The 14,773-nt window shown below is 43.6% G+C and overlaps 1 protein-coding gene across 3 annotated transcripts in view; it reads left to right on the plus strand.

The window, feature by feature from the left end:
• The window catches only part of GNB1 (G protein subunit beta 1), a 1,803,552-nt gene that overhangs the window by 924,130 nt on the left and 864,649 nt on the right, over positions 1-14,773 (plus strand). For all 3 annotated transcript variants that reach the window (XM_044062129.1, XM_044062128.1, XM_044062130.1), the window contains one exon: positions 8,584-8,622. In XM_044062129.1, the coding sequence (XP_043918064.1) occupies positions 8,584-8,622 (39 nt within the window). The remainder of the gene's footprint in view (positions 1-8,583; positions 8,623-14,773) is intronic.

The raw sequence follows: 14,773 nt of genomic DNA on the forward strand, positions 1-14,773 counted from the left end.
TGCAGAAATTTTTTACCGTGGTTTCCTTAATGGAAGAATAGTAGAATATAAGATGGGGGATTATCAGTTTGGATTCAGATCAGGATGCAGCACAGTTGACCCGATGTTTGCATTAAGACAAATACTTGAAGCTAAACATGAGAGAGTCCATCTGGACATTCCTAGACTTGGAGAAAGCATATGAAAGGGTCCCAAGAAAGCTGATCTGAGCAGTACTGCGGTGGTTTGAAGTCCCAGAAACATTGGTAGAATTAATGCAGGCTATGTACAAGGACCCAATGACTTAAGTACGAGCAGTGTTTGGCCTCACAGAGGGGGGTTCCGAGTGGGTGTACATCATAGTTCAGCTCTGAGCCCACTGCTGTTCATACTGGTGATGGAGTACATTAGCAAACAGGTTAGAGGGGAGGGATCAACAAAGCTGTTGTATGCAGATGATGTGGCAGTGCAGGCAGACTCTGAGCTAGAACTTCAACAAAGGGTAGGAGAATGGAATGCAAATCTGAAGGCACATGGGATGAACTAAGCACAGATAAGACGGTGGTAATGGCATCAAATTGGGGAAATCGGAAGAAGCTGATAGAGAGAGGGAAGATAGTGAAACAGGTAAACAGCTTCAAGTATCTGGGAGGGATAGTTGAGGAGAAGGGTAGTCTGAATGAAGAGGTCAAAGGTAGAATCAGTGGGGCTGCAGCCAACTGGCGTAGAATATCAGGTAGTCTAAGAATGCCAAAGAAGCTGAAAAGTAAGGTGAACAAGACAGTGGTGCAACCAGTACTATATTGTACAGAAACCTGGGCAGTAAAGACAGAACAATTGAAGCTAGAGGTGATTGGAAATGAAGCGCCTGAGAAAAGTGGTAGGATGCACACTGAGACAGGCAAAGAAATGAGAACATAAGAGCAGAAGCCAGAGTAGCTTCAATTGCAGAAAAGATCAAAGAACAGATTACAATGGTTTGGGCACATGTGTAGAAAAGCAGAAAACAATCTGGTGAGGAAGATTTGGGACAGACAGGAAGAAGGTAAGTGGAAGCAAGGACATCCAGCAAAGAATTGAATGGATTGTGTGAAAGATTATCTGCGACAGTCGGGCATGATTGTTGAAGGCAGGAGTGTGGCACTGGATCGAGAGAGTTGGTGACAATTAACATGATACCCCGACCCCATGTAGAAAAATGGGGGAGCGGCTGATGACAAAAGGCTGTAAATTTATTATCCAGGTCTTTATCGTGTGTTTTTGTATGTGATGCTATCTAAAACAAATTTGTTAAATTATGCCTTTGTCATAACCCTTAAAGTAATGGCTTTATTTTTCATGTTTGTAGCAAAGTGCTCAGTTGCACTGGAATGTTTCATGCGTATTGTGTATTGTAAGTCCATCAGTATACCACACCAGTATTGATGGAGAAAAACCTTCTGTACTATAAAAACCTATGCTAAGGTATGTCAGAATCGAACAGGGTCTACATTAATTAATTAATTAAAAAAAGTCACACAATCCTCAGCAGTAGCTTTTTTTTTTTTGTTTTTTTTTTTTTGTTTTGTGTTTTTTTTTTTTTTTTTTGAGGTGTCTTGAGTGTTACTGAAGTTCTTCTCACGAGATTATTTAACTCAAGTTGCTGCCATTTTCTTTCTAAAATTAGGAGTTGTACCTACACCAGTTTAAGTTTGGGATGTTATAATATCACTTTCCACTTCTCAGATATGTAAAGTTCCATGTGCTACAAAGAATTATGATATTCTCTCTTATCGTAACAAACTTGTTTGGTCAAAATGAGTGCCAAGATTAATCTGCCAAGCTTTGATTCCCTCTCCTCTTGATTTGAATTTCTTGCATCCTTGTCTCAAATGCATGTTAAGTTGGTTGTGATAAGAACTTTTTTGTTTATCAAATGAAACCTGGATGATGGCAATGATCTCACTTGGGTGTGATTAAAGGGTGAATATAGAGGAGTTTTGTTTCATTTTTAACTTGATCAAAAGTAACCTAAATAAACTCTGGCTCAAAACCTTTCACCAAGCAAGGTGTTTAAATTTTCCTAACCGATCTCAATCCCACAGTTATTTGAAATTAACCTGGACGATCAGACAGCTTGATTTTTTTAATAGCATTCTTTAACATGAGGTGGGTGGTAACACAACACAAGTTATTTTCTGTTATATGCTAGATGTAAAAGTTTTGTCAGCATCATGAGTGTTTTCTACATCCAGAAAAATGAACAGATATAGAACTGCAGTAAAAAGTAAGTGGGAGAGACTGGACTGTCTCCACGCTAACCAGAGTGAAGTTGCCAAAAAAAGTCAATAAATGGCCATCAGTACACATTACAGTCTTGAAGCTGAGTTGGCACAGCTCCGCTATAAGGAATCTTAACTGTCCACCTCCCATGGATACCTTTAAGTTTTGCTTGGTATATTGCCCAGCTGTTGTCAGTGATAGTGACGGTCTCTGAAGTTGGATAGACTTGATGTTCGTGTTACCGTGCTGCAGTCATCAAACTTGGGTTATCCTGCCGTCAGGCAGTCCCGCAGTCTGCCAGAATTACAAAGTCTTGGTCTGGCGTCTGTTGCTGTCGCTTCTTCCCTGACGTTAGAGTGCCAGGGGTATATCAGAGGCATCTAACGCCATTTTCTTCAGTCATTCTTGCCGCGCGGTGCCCGAAGCAGAAGCAGTTTGCAAGTGCCAGTCGGCCGACACCTGAGATTTTTGAATAGAGTTTCAGTCCGTAGTCTTCAAAGCTAAGTGCCCCGTTGGGGAACTTTTTCTTGCCTCAGTCCGATGTCAGAAAACGTTAACAATTGCATTTCTTGTGGGAAGCAAATACCTCATAAGGATTTTCATTCTTTTTGTATACTTTGCCTAGGCCCAGACCACGACGTCACTGGTTGTCGGTTTTGTGCTAGGTTCAATAAGCGAACTATAAAGCGTCGCTTTGATTTCGCACAACACTACTTCATTAGAAAATTTAATTGCACTATGCCGTCAGAGCAACCGACTACCGGCGTGCAAAAAAACGCAAGGATAGGGACAGGCAGCCTAGATCCAAGCCAAACTCCGAGGCCTTGGCTGGCCCGGTCGCCGGTTCTCCGGTTTTCATTGAGGCACTTGCGCAGCCCCTGGCTACCACTGAATTGGATCCCCAGGCCGCATCGGATCCCCCAGCAGAGATTTCTAGGCCGACGCAGTCTTTTTCCTTAGGCCCAACTGACGACATCGCAGTAGGGGAAGCCGGTGCTGCAGAAACACCTTCGGTTTCTGAAGGTGTCTTCAGACAGACTACCTTCACCATAAAATCTTATGCTAAGCTTAAGACTCCTCTAAAACCAAAAAAGCCTACACTTCAGTCTCCAGGTCAAGGCCCTATGTCTAAGAAACAGATGCTTTAAAATGGCTGAAGATTTGATTTCTTTGATCAGGGGTTCCCAACCCCCCCCCCCGACAAAAGGCCTAGACAAGAGGAGGATTATGCCTCCTCTGATCAGGCGTCTGTTTCCTCAGGCTCCTCTGAGGAACAGGATTACTCCTTTCCCCCTTATGAAGATTCTGATGCTGAAGACTCGATTCCCTCAGCTTCTCCCCTGAAGACTACTCCTTTGGGGAAACCTTACACACCATGAGGGAACATTTCCACTGGGAGGGTCAGGACTACTCTGACTAAAAGAAAAGGCTCCGGGAGTTTCTTTTACTTCCCCAGCACTGACCTCTTGCTATCCCCCGTTTTGGACATAGTAGATGATGTTTTCTTAGAATCTAGTTTAAATCCAGATTCTCTGCCTCCTGCTATCCCCCGTTTTGGACATAGTAGATGATGTTTTCTTAGAATCTAGTTTAAATCCAGATTCTCTGCCTCCTGCTCCAGCCAAACCAGATAGATACTATAGAGTGCCTGACTCTCTCAAATTCCTTTACAAAAGCCCTGCTACTGATCCAGAGACATTCTCCCAGAGTCCCAAAGGGGCTAAGGCTTCTATGGCTAAAAATCCTGTACCTTCGGAAAGGGACTCCAGAGCACTAGACAGGTGGGGGAAGAAGGTTTACACCTCTACTACTTTAGCTATGAGAGCACTAAATTGTCAATTTCACATGCGTAAATACCAGCAATTCCTTATGTCTCAAATAAAACAAAAGATGGGCACGCTCCCTCAACAGTCTGAATGCAAGGAAATGCAAGATCTGTTGCATGCAGCTGAACAGGTGGGCAAACATACTTTACAATGTGGTTTTGATGCCTTGGAAGCTTCCTCCAGAGCAGCTGTTACTGGGTCTGTTATACGTAGGCATGCTTGGTTAAAGGAACAATCTCTGCCTGATCATGTTAAAGCAAAGTTACTGGATGCGCCCTTACAGCAGGATGTTTTATTTGGGGTTAAACAGAGGAGGTTTTAAAGAAAATGGAGGATAAGGCAAAATCTATGCAGACTGTCTTACAGGTACAGCCCCCACACTTCAGCAGAAATTGGCCAACAAAACATTGGTCCTTTCCAGCTTCTGACAGGCCACAGAGGGGTAAATACAGGTGCCCAAGGGGCAGAGGACAAGCACAAATCCCTTACAAACCTCGCCAATGGGGCACTACAACACAGAAAGGAGGAGAAGACCGGTCCCAAACCACTAGAAGGCAAACACAATGACTTGAACATCAAACTGCCAAGCATAACCCTCTTGGCAGCTCCCTTGGGAGGAAAATTGACACTTTTCAGACAACTGGTGCATCGTCACAAAGGACAAATAGGTCCTAGACATTATCTCACACGGATACAGATTCCATTTCCACAACTTGCCAAGGATAAAAGGAATGCCAAACCTGCCACAAAATCAATGGGCAGAGGCACAAAAACAAATTACAGCTCTCATGGACATGAAAGCCATCCAAATGGTACCTACACAGGAGCAAGGCCAAGGATTTTACTCAAGGTTCTTTCTAGTCCCCAGAAAGGACAATGCTTGGAGACCCATTCTGGACCTTTCAATTTTAAACACTTTCTTGCAAGTACCCAAATTCAGGATGCTAACACTACAGCAACTTCTTCCCATGTTGGGCAAGAAAGCTTGGCTAGTAACGCTGCATGTCCCTATCAAACAAAATTGCAGAAGATACCTCCATTTCATTACAGGTTCAACCCATTACCAATTCTCTGCACTGCCCTTTGGCTTATCTATTGTGCCCAGGGTCTTCACAAAATGCCTGGCTCCAGTAATTGCATACTGCAGACAGAGGGGAATTCAAATATACCCATACCTGGACGACTGTCTCATACAAGCAGAAAGCAAGGACATTCTCTTACAACACCTGGCTTTTGTAAGACATCTAAGTTGCCTAGGGTACACAGTAAACGAACAGAAATCAAAACTAGTGCCCTCACAAACTATGACATTCCTGGGTGCCAGCTTGAATACAACGGCCCAGATGGCTTATCTGACGCCAGACAAACTACAATTAACTCAATACTTCAGAACAATGGCAACAAAGACCCAACTCCCTGCAAGAAAAATTCTGCAGGCCTTGGGCTTCATGGTATCTTGCATACTACTAATACCATTTGCAAAACTGCATATGAGGAAATTACAATGGTACCTAAAAAGCGTATGGACTCAACACAGTCGCAGCTTGGAAACTATGGGTAACTCTCATTCCCTGCCTTCAACAGGAGTTTCTATGGTGGTCACAGGCCTGTCACCTCAACAAGGGTCAGCCTTTCACCCTACCCCCAGCCAGGCAAACTATGACAACAGATGCATCGGACTGTGCCTGGGGGGCACACATGGCAGGACAGTGCGTTCAGGGCTTATGGACAGCAGATCAAAGGAATCTGCACATCAATCAAAAAGAAATGCTAGCTGTACAAAATGCTCTGACAGCCTTCAAGGACCTCTTGCATCCAGGATAGCTTATCATAAGGACAGACAACACCACAGTAATGTGGTACATAAACAAGGGGGCACACACTCCTACCCTCAATGCAGGCAAGCAATGACCTTGTGGAACACAGCACTGGCTTACCAAGTTCAATTACAAGCTCAATTCCTGCCAGGAAAAAAGAACATATTGGCAGATGACCTAAACAGAAACATCATGGATCCCCACAAATGGAAACTGGATCCACAAGTATTCACAATGATAACTCAAAAGTGGGGGCTCCCAGACATAGACCTGTTTGCCAGCCCTCAAAACTGTCAGCTAACAAAGTTTTGCACAAGGACTTTTTACCAACAAGCTTGGAAAGTGGACGCACTCCCATTCGGTTGGAAAATGCTAACAGTATATGCCTTTCCTCCACTACTCACAAAGGTGCTACTGAAAGTCAGGATGGAGAGACCCCGAATGATACTCATTGCTCCAGACTGGCCACGCCAGCACTGGTACACACTATTAAGGAATATGGCCCATGACCCACCATGGATTCTACCACAAATTACCCACCTGCTCACACAGCAAGACAATCAGATTCTATACAGCCAGCTCAAAATCTTAAACTTGGCTGCATGGCAAATCACCTAGGCAACCAGCCAGCTCCTCTCACAAGCTGTTATGGAAGTTATACTGGAGGCTAGGAGGCCCGGCACCAGGAAAGCCTACTCAGACAAATGGAAAGGGTTTTGCGCCTGGAACCAAGCTAAAGGCCAAAATACCCTTCAGCCTGACATACCTCATATTCTGCAATATCTAACTGAGATGTTACACAAAGGGCTTTCATTTTCATCTATTAAAATCCATGCCTCAGCTATTTCTGCTCACTGCAACATGGATCCTCCCTTATTTTCACATCCACTCTTAAAGCAGTTTCTCAGAGGGGCCAAGAACATTAGGCCTCCCTGGAGAGCACCAACACCTACTTGGGACCTCAATTTTGTTCTGGGAAAACTCACGCTACCTCCTTTTGAACCAGCTTTCTCAGCTGACCTAAACTTTATAACATGGAAGACTGCCCTGCTGCTGGCAATCACTTCAGCTAGAAGAGTTTCAGAGCTTCAGGCACTAATGGCAGTAGAGCCTTTCCTCATTTTTCATCAAGACAGGGTTTCTCTACGAACTAACCCCTCTTTTATGCCTAAGGTGGTATCCAGTGTGGCCCTAAATCAAACCATCCATTTACCCACCTACTTTCCAAATCCACAGAACAAAGGAGAAAGACTTCTGCATTCCTTGGACATTCGCAGACAGCTACGTTACTACTTGGATAAAACTAAGGTTTTCAGAAAATCTGACCAGCTTCTTGTATCCTATGCTACAGCATCACAAGGAAAGGCTATCTCAAAACAAACCATTTCCAAATGGATAGGACATTGCATACGTTTTTGCTACACCCACCATGGAAAACCAGTTCCTACTACCATAAGGCCCCACTTTGTACCAGGGCAGCAGCTACATCTACAGCCTTCCTCAGGGGGGTACCAACCAAAGATATTCTGGAAGCTGCAACTTGGAGTTCAGTACACACCTTCACCAAACATTATCACTTACCACTCTACTCTAAGACCAGGGCGAGCTTCGCCACTGCAGTTTTGCAGGGCCTTCTAGCCCCCTCTAACCCTGTTTGACACCTCCGCCCATCCTTAGCTTTGGGATTCTACCCAAGTGTGATGACTGCATCAGGGTAACATGATGAACATAATACAGTTTTGTACCTACCATAAATGTAGATGTTCGAGTGTATACCCTGCTGCAGTCCAGGTTGCCCTCCCTCCATCCCCTCTAAAACCAGCTGAACTTATCTCTGTTCTATACAACCTCTGTGGTGTATTTGCTTGTGCCTAAGGGTTTTGTTTTACTTTTTTTCAAGATGGCTATACATATATTTTTGCCTACCTATTAGGGGCACCTGACATCTGGGGCAAGAAAAAACTGAAGAAAATGGCGTTGGATGCCTCCGATATACCCCTGGCGCTCTGACGTCAGGGAAGAAGTGCCAGCAATCGACGCCGGACCAAGACTTTGGAATTCTGGCTGACTGCGGGACCGCCTGACGGCAGGATAACCCAAGTGTGATGACTGCAGCAGGGTATACACTCGAACATCTACATTTATGGTAGGTACAAAACTGTACTTTTGAAGTACTGTCTGTAACAGTTGAGCACTGCAGTAGAAAAGGTAAGCTTGCTTTTTTTCCTATCAATGTTGCTGCAATAATAAAACTAACCCCTCTCATTCACAGTTAGTGCTGGGAATTTTTTAGACTTTATAGTTAGCTTTTAGACTTTAGATAGCTAGCAGTTTGGTTGCAACAGTTAGACTTCTTGCAGTTTTTAACTGAAGAGAGTACGTGCTGCTGTATATGGGAGCATTTTGCCCACATATTAGTATCTTTGCTGGCAAAAGATCAGCATTAGACTTTGCTGTAAAAAAAAAAGAAAAAAAAAAAAAACAGCTGCAGGAAGAATGCCTAGACTAATGCATCTCCGGTATCAAACAAATGTAAATGCTAGGATTTTTGATATCCCTGCTTGAAGATCTTTGCATAAAGTATGTTGCACACATTACTGTTTGGATGTAACAATGTATTTTTGCAGCTGAATAAAGTTTGTGGTTTCTTAATATTTGCAATATTTAATTTTTTACCCAACTTTTGTTGTGTGTTGTAGGATGCCAGGAAATCATGTGCAGATGCCACTCTTGCTCAGGTAAGCATGTTATTCTCTTAATTTCAGATGTTTGCCATGAGGAGCTAATTACATTCTGTTTTTGAATGTTTGAGTTTCAAATAAATGAGATCAGAAGAAATGCAGAGCAGTGAGTTTGCTAAAAGTTGCACTCGAAAAGACAGAGCTAAAAGTAAAGGTTCACATCTGTCTGTTGAATGACAGTATTAAAATTAGCATTTTAATTCTGCACTGTTTTTAGAAACTCCTGAGCTACTCCCATTGGAGCATGTGGATTGCAATTATGTAAGAAAATCTTTAATGAAAATGCATTTGAAGCAAGTCACAGTTAAGCAGATATATTTCTACTGCCAGCGTGACTAATGAGCCACATTTCCACGGGCAATTCCTAGCTAGAGCCACCATAGTGCCCAACAGTGGCAGCACTGGTAGGTATCCCTGACTGTTCTCCATTTACCACATAGTTTTCGGATTGAGCTTGATTGAAGTTTAGTCCAGCTCTAATAAACCTTTGTTCAGGCTGAATGAATTAGACTTTTCGTCTGGTTTGTCATAGGAGGATGTATTCCCCAAAAGCCTACACCTCTGGAAAGCCGATGTCTTTTACATGAACCATGTGTTGTGCCTTTGTTTATGGCATGACAGGTTTGTCAGCTGCTGTTCCTCTTGGTTACTAGAACAGTCAGGAATTACAGAAATCTGGTTCTCCAGAATGACTTTTCCCAAATGGTAAGTATAACAATGATATAAGATGAGCTAAAGAGGCTGAGAAGGAAGAACTTGAGTTTGTGATGCACTGATATATTTTTTTTCTTATTGCTTCCTGTCTGGGTCTGCATTTTGGTGTGCATATATATATCACTGGTCTTGTCCAGCCAGTGACTGTTCAGTTTGAGGCCATTATTTTACTATGTTTCTTGGCCTTAAAGTGTGGAATCAGTGTTAAAGACCGCAATCTGCATACCAGGTGGAATGAGTAATTGTTCTGCCTAAAAAAAAGTTTTTGTAGGAATGTTTTTTGTATATTCTATTTGTGTGCATTTATGTATTTGTTCACTCAGTTTTTTCTTGTTAGTCATAGTGGCCATCTAGCCAAAATTTAATGGATGCTGTCACCCACTAGATTGCCAACTGGCTCACAGATAGGACACACACATCAAAACAGGTAAAGTTACCTCCACAAAGAGACCAGTCAGTGGAGTCCCACAGGGGTTCTGTATGGGGACTTTTCTTGTTTGATATCTACTTTTCTGAAATAAAAAACATCATCAAAGACTCTGGCAGCCTTACATCTGCAGGTGACTGCAAGCAAGGAGCATTCATTGAATCCCCAAATGACTTGCCCTTCCTGCGAGAAAGTTGGTCTCAAATAACTGGTGTCAGAATCTAAATGCTAAAAAATGCATTATTATATCCTTTGGGAAGTCATCTACCCAGAGAACCATCACATTGACAATATGCCCCTAAGAGTTGACCCAGCTAATTAAGATTTTGGAACTTGGTGGACAGTGACCTAACTTTTGACCGATAGGTTTTATTTGTTTAACATTTGTTTACCGGGAAAGTCCGACTTGGAACAAAGCCAGTTTTCAGCAGGGACCCGGGAAGAAATGCTCCAGATGCATTTCTTTGAAACGTGGGAGGAAACCAGAGCACCTGGAGGAAACGGACACAAATGCAGGGGGGAGGACATGTAGACTCCACACAGAAGGCATCCAGGCAGCGAATCAAACTGGAGAACCTCTTGCTGTGAGGCGACTACTGCTACCACTGCACCGTCCGCGCAGTTTATGTAATATGCGTCCATTGCTGTAAAAAAATAAAAAATAAAAAATCCTTTATTGCACAACTTATAAACAAAGGACTTGTGTTTGGATCTAAGAGCGTCTTTGTTCACATTATTTCAAGGAAGTCTTTGTTAATGCCCCTTTTTGTCAGCTCTATGCTGTGTGGACAGCAGGTGGAAGGCTGTCCACCTGTGAGAAAGCAAGGTGCTTACAGCAGGTGGGATCAAGTTAGTCACTCCTAGAAAGATCTTTCAGTGTAACCAGAAAGGGTTTAAGAACCTTACAGATCTGATGTATTTTTCATCCTCAACCTGTGGGTTATCTGATCAGACTGTGATCCAACACCTTACACTTACAAGCACTTTATGAATCTATAGTCCTGGAGCTTTGCCTCCTTTACTCATAAGTTCCTGCTCTCTCTCCCCTCAGACCTTGTTTCCTATTTCACTATCAGACTATATCTGATAATTTCTGCTATTTTTTGCCTTTTGTTTTTGCCTCTTCTACTTTTTTCTTGTGTAGTTTTCTTAGTAGTGTGCTCTAGTAATAGGTTAGTGTAAATGTGTGGGTTTTCTTGTTAGTGGGTTAGGATTGTATTTTGTGATTGGCATACTAGGAGGTGTTAGTTTTTAGATGTGGTTCTTTTCGTTTAAAAAAAGGCTTTTTTGTCTTTTATATATGAATATCTGTTTAAAGCTTCTTCCATTTTTCCATCCTTTTGCTGTTTGCGTTGATATATTCTGTTTTGTTTATTTTAACCCGGTTTGTATGCAGTTGTCTTGTATCTTCCTGTAGGTTATTGGGAGTCATGTCTGAAGGCTGCATTGCTTTTTGCTGAATAGCTGCAGAAGTTTCCCCAGTCAATATTTCTTCCTCACTTTTTGTAGCTGATTTTTTCCAGTTCTTCTGTATTTCTTTATTCCTGGTATGCAGGCAGTGCACTTGCTTGCCAGTTACTGAAATTTACCAATAAACACAAGTCTACTGGCCGCCTCTGCTGAGTAGCATTACTCAGTGTGCAGCCATCTTGGAAGTCTCCTGTCTCTGTATCTGAAGTAGTTTTAGAGTATTGTTTGATACTTTTAGCTTTATAGTTATTATTATAGTAGTGGGATTTACAGTACGATGGGCATTAATCATTGCATTTGGTGTGCTTTTTTAGGAGAATACCGGATAAAGCTTCATGGTTTAAAACATGCATCAGCTGTAAGCACAAACTGCCCCCACAGGATAGCCATGGCAAGTGTCTCGTGTTTGGGCATGGTGCACCTTAGAGATGAATGCCAGGCATGCTCTGTGTTTGGTGCTAGGACCTTGAATGACAGGCCAAGTTGGTAATGAAACCCTACTCCAACCCTCAGCTGCTTCTCTCTCCTTTTCTGGCTGTTTGAGAGATCTATAGAAAAGGAGTCTGCTATAACTAAGGACAGGGAGGAGTCGAATGCTGTTCCTCTTCCACTGAGGACCAGACAGATCCGATCCCATGTCATTATGGTCATGGAATCTGGGTTCTCCAGTTCTCACATATAGAATTTATAGCCCCTTCCTCCCCAAGGACACTTCCACCTCTTCAAGCAGGCTTCAGTCCCCCTTTTGACTGAGTATCCAAATGAAAATTTCTCTGGAATGCTTTTCCTCCACCCAGGTCCAGGCTTTGCTGTTCAGGATCAAACTTCTGACGCAACAGCCAAAAGATTATCTAAGCCAGTATTTTTCAACAGCCTATCTGGGTCTGTGCGACCTACTGGTGTTCGTGTTTCACTGTTGCAGTTATCACATTTGGGTTATCTCTGCCAGGGTAGCCTTCGGCTGGCCTGAATATCAGAGACTTAGTATTTCTGTGTCGATTGCTGTCACTTGAGAACTGACGTCAGGTAATCAGTGGTATAAAGGAAGGCATCAGACGCCATTACATCAGTCTTTCCTGCTGTGGAGCCCAAAGCAGAAGCAGTTCTCACGAGTGCCAGTTGGCTGCTACCTGAGTTTTGTTTCCGAAATGAAGTTGAAGTCTTCGAAAGCTAAGTACCCTATTGTTTTTTGTTTTTCTTGCACTAACCGATGTCAGAAAAAGTTAATTCTCCCCCGTGGTAAGCAAATACCACACCAGGACTTAACTCTTACTGCGTCACTTGTTTAAGCCCAGACTACGATGTTCCTCATCGCTTCTGTGCTTTAACGCTAGAAATATTTGTTGTCCGGCCCTTATTGTAGCCAGGTATTTCCGTTTACAATCCTCAAATTCTGATATGTCTTCGGTAAGCCATCCGACAGCAGATCTTCTGAAAAAACGTAAAGATAAAGACAGAGACAGACTGCACAGGAACAAACCTTCCGACAGCACTTCTGTTAAGCTGGTAGTCAGTTCACTGAATTCCGGAGAAGTGCTTTCACAACCCCAGTTCCTGCTTCAGTTACTTCACAGGCCGCTACAGAGACCCTTTCGGAGTCCTATATGCTGCAGAACTCTTCTTCATCTAAGGATCCTGTGGTCGTCTCTACCTTGGATGGGTCCGGAGCTGCACCGAATCCCAACATAAACCGATGCCTTCTTTCACGGCTACCGTTCGTTCGAAAACAACCAAGTTCCCTAGGCCCAGGGGTCGAACCACACCCAGGAAACAGACTACCCATTCTCAGGCACCTGCTCCCTTGCCTCAGTCTCAAATACTTAAAATGGCAGAAGACTTTATCATGCTGATGGGAAGCCAAGCCACTCCCTCAAAAAGGAAGAGAGATCTGTCTGCAGTAGTTTTGTCTGAACAAGTGTCAGATGAATCCGATGCATCTGACTGAAGATATGCAACCCCTCTCCACATATGAGGATTCCGATGCAGAAGAATCCATTCCTTCAGCCTCTCCCCGAGAGGATTTTTCCTTTGGGGAAACCCTGCATACCTTAAGGGAGCATTTCCAGTGGGAGAGTCTAGACTACCCACAGTCTAAAAAGAGACTGAGTGTTATTGGACTATCTGCAACACAGGCCTTTAGCCACCCCCAGCCCTAGATGTGGTGGATGATGTCTTTATTGAATCCAGCTAGACTCCAGATGCCCTCCCTCCTGCTCCCAGAAAACCAGACTGGTACTACAGAGAGTCCGTGACTCTCACAAATATCTTATTAAAAATCCGACAGCTGACCCTGAAATCACTACTCAAGGGCCTAAAGGGATTAAGGCAATCTCCGCTAAGAATCCCACCCCCTCAGACAGGGATTCCCGAGCACTAGACCGATGGGGTAAAAAAGTATACACCTCAGCTACTTTTACTATCAGGGCACTAAATTGTCAGTTCCATATGCTTTAAGTATCAGCAACATACCTTGGAACTCTTTAAACCAAAGATTTCCTCCTTTCCTTCATGGGCAGAATCTAAAGATTTACAGGACTTAATGCATTCTGCTGCTAAAGTAACTAAACACACTTTGCACTGTGGTTTTGATGCCCTAGAAGGTTCTTGCATAGCAGCAGTCACTGGATCTGTCATTGGAAGACATGCATGGCTTAAGGAACAACCCCTGCCGGGCCATGTCAAATCAAAATTGTTGGATGCTCCCTTGCACAAAGATGACTTATTTGGCACTAAAGCAGAAGAGGTCTTAAAGATGAAGAAAAAGCAAAATCTATGCAGACTGTTAAAGATTTCTTACAGGTCCAGCCCCCTAGGTTCAGCAGGCATTTTCTTTCCAAGCACTGGTCCTTTTCTGCTCCAAGTAGATAGGGCCAGTCTAGGCACTGTGGAAATAGACCCCCCGAGACAGCAGCCCCAGGGGTTGCAGAGCTCTAAGCAGTGGACTACCTCCACTTCAAAACCAGGGAGTTCTAATTCACCCATTTATGGTAAGAACTCACAATGACTCGCCCCCTCCCGCCCTCACCTCTGCCCACCTTCACATATCCCTAGGAGGAAAACTCTCCTTTCACTCAAGCACCTGGGCTACCATTACCAAGGACCAGTGGGTTCTGAACATTGTCTGTCAGGGGTACACATTCTCCTTCCGCACCTTTCCAACCCAAAAAGGTTCCCAGATCTGCCACCAGTTCAACGGACAGAGGCTCAAAAGCAGATCCATTCCCTGCTCTCCTTGGGGGCAGTACAGCACATTCCTGCAGGGCAGATAGGACAAGGCTTCTACTCCAGACATTTTCTGGTGCCCAGAAAAGAGGGCACCCCATCCTCAATCTGTCCATTATAACACATTTCTGGTGATCCCAAAATTCAAAATGCTCACCCTCCAGCAGCTGCTACCCATGCTGTCCAAGGACGCCTGGCTAGCCACCCTGGACCTAAAAGAAGCCTACCTCCACATTCCTGTCAGGGAGTCCTGCAGAAAATATCTCCGCTTCAGGGCAGGATCTCAACACTTTCAGTTCTCTGCATTTCCCTTTG

Source organism: Protopterus annectens, chromosome 2.part1 (assembly GCF_019279795.1).
Source record: "Protopterus annectens isolate FY-2018-M chromosome 2.part1, PAN1.0, whole genome shotgun sequence".
NCBI classification, from domain to species: Eukaryota; Metazoa; Chordata; order Ceratodontiformes; family Protopteridae; genus Protopterus; species Protopterus annectens.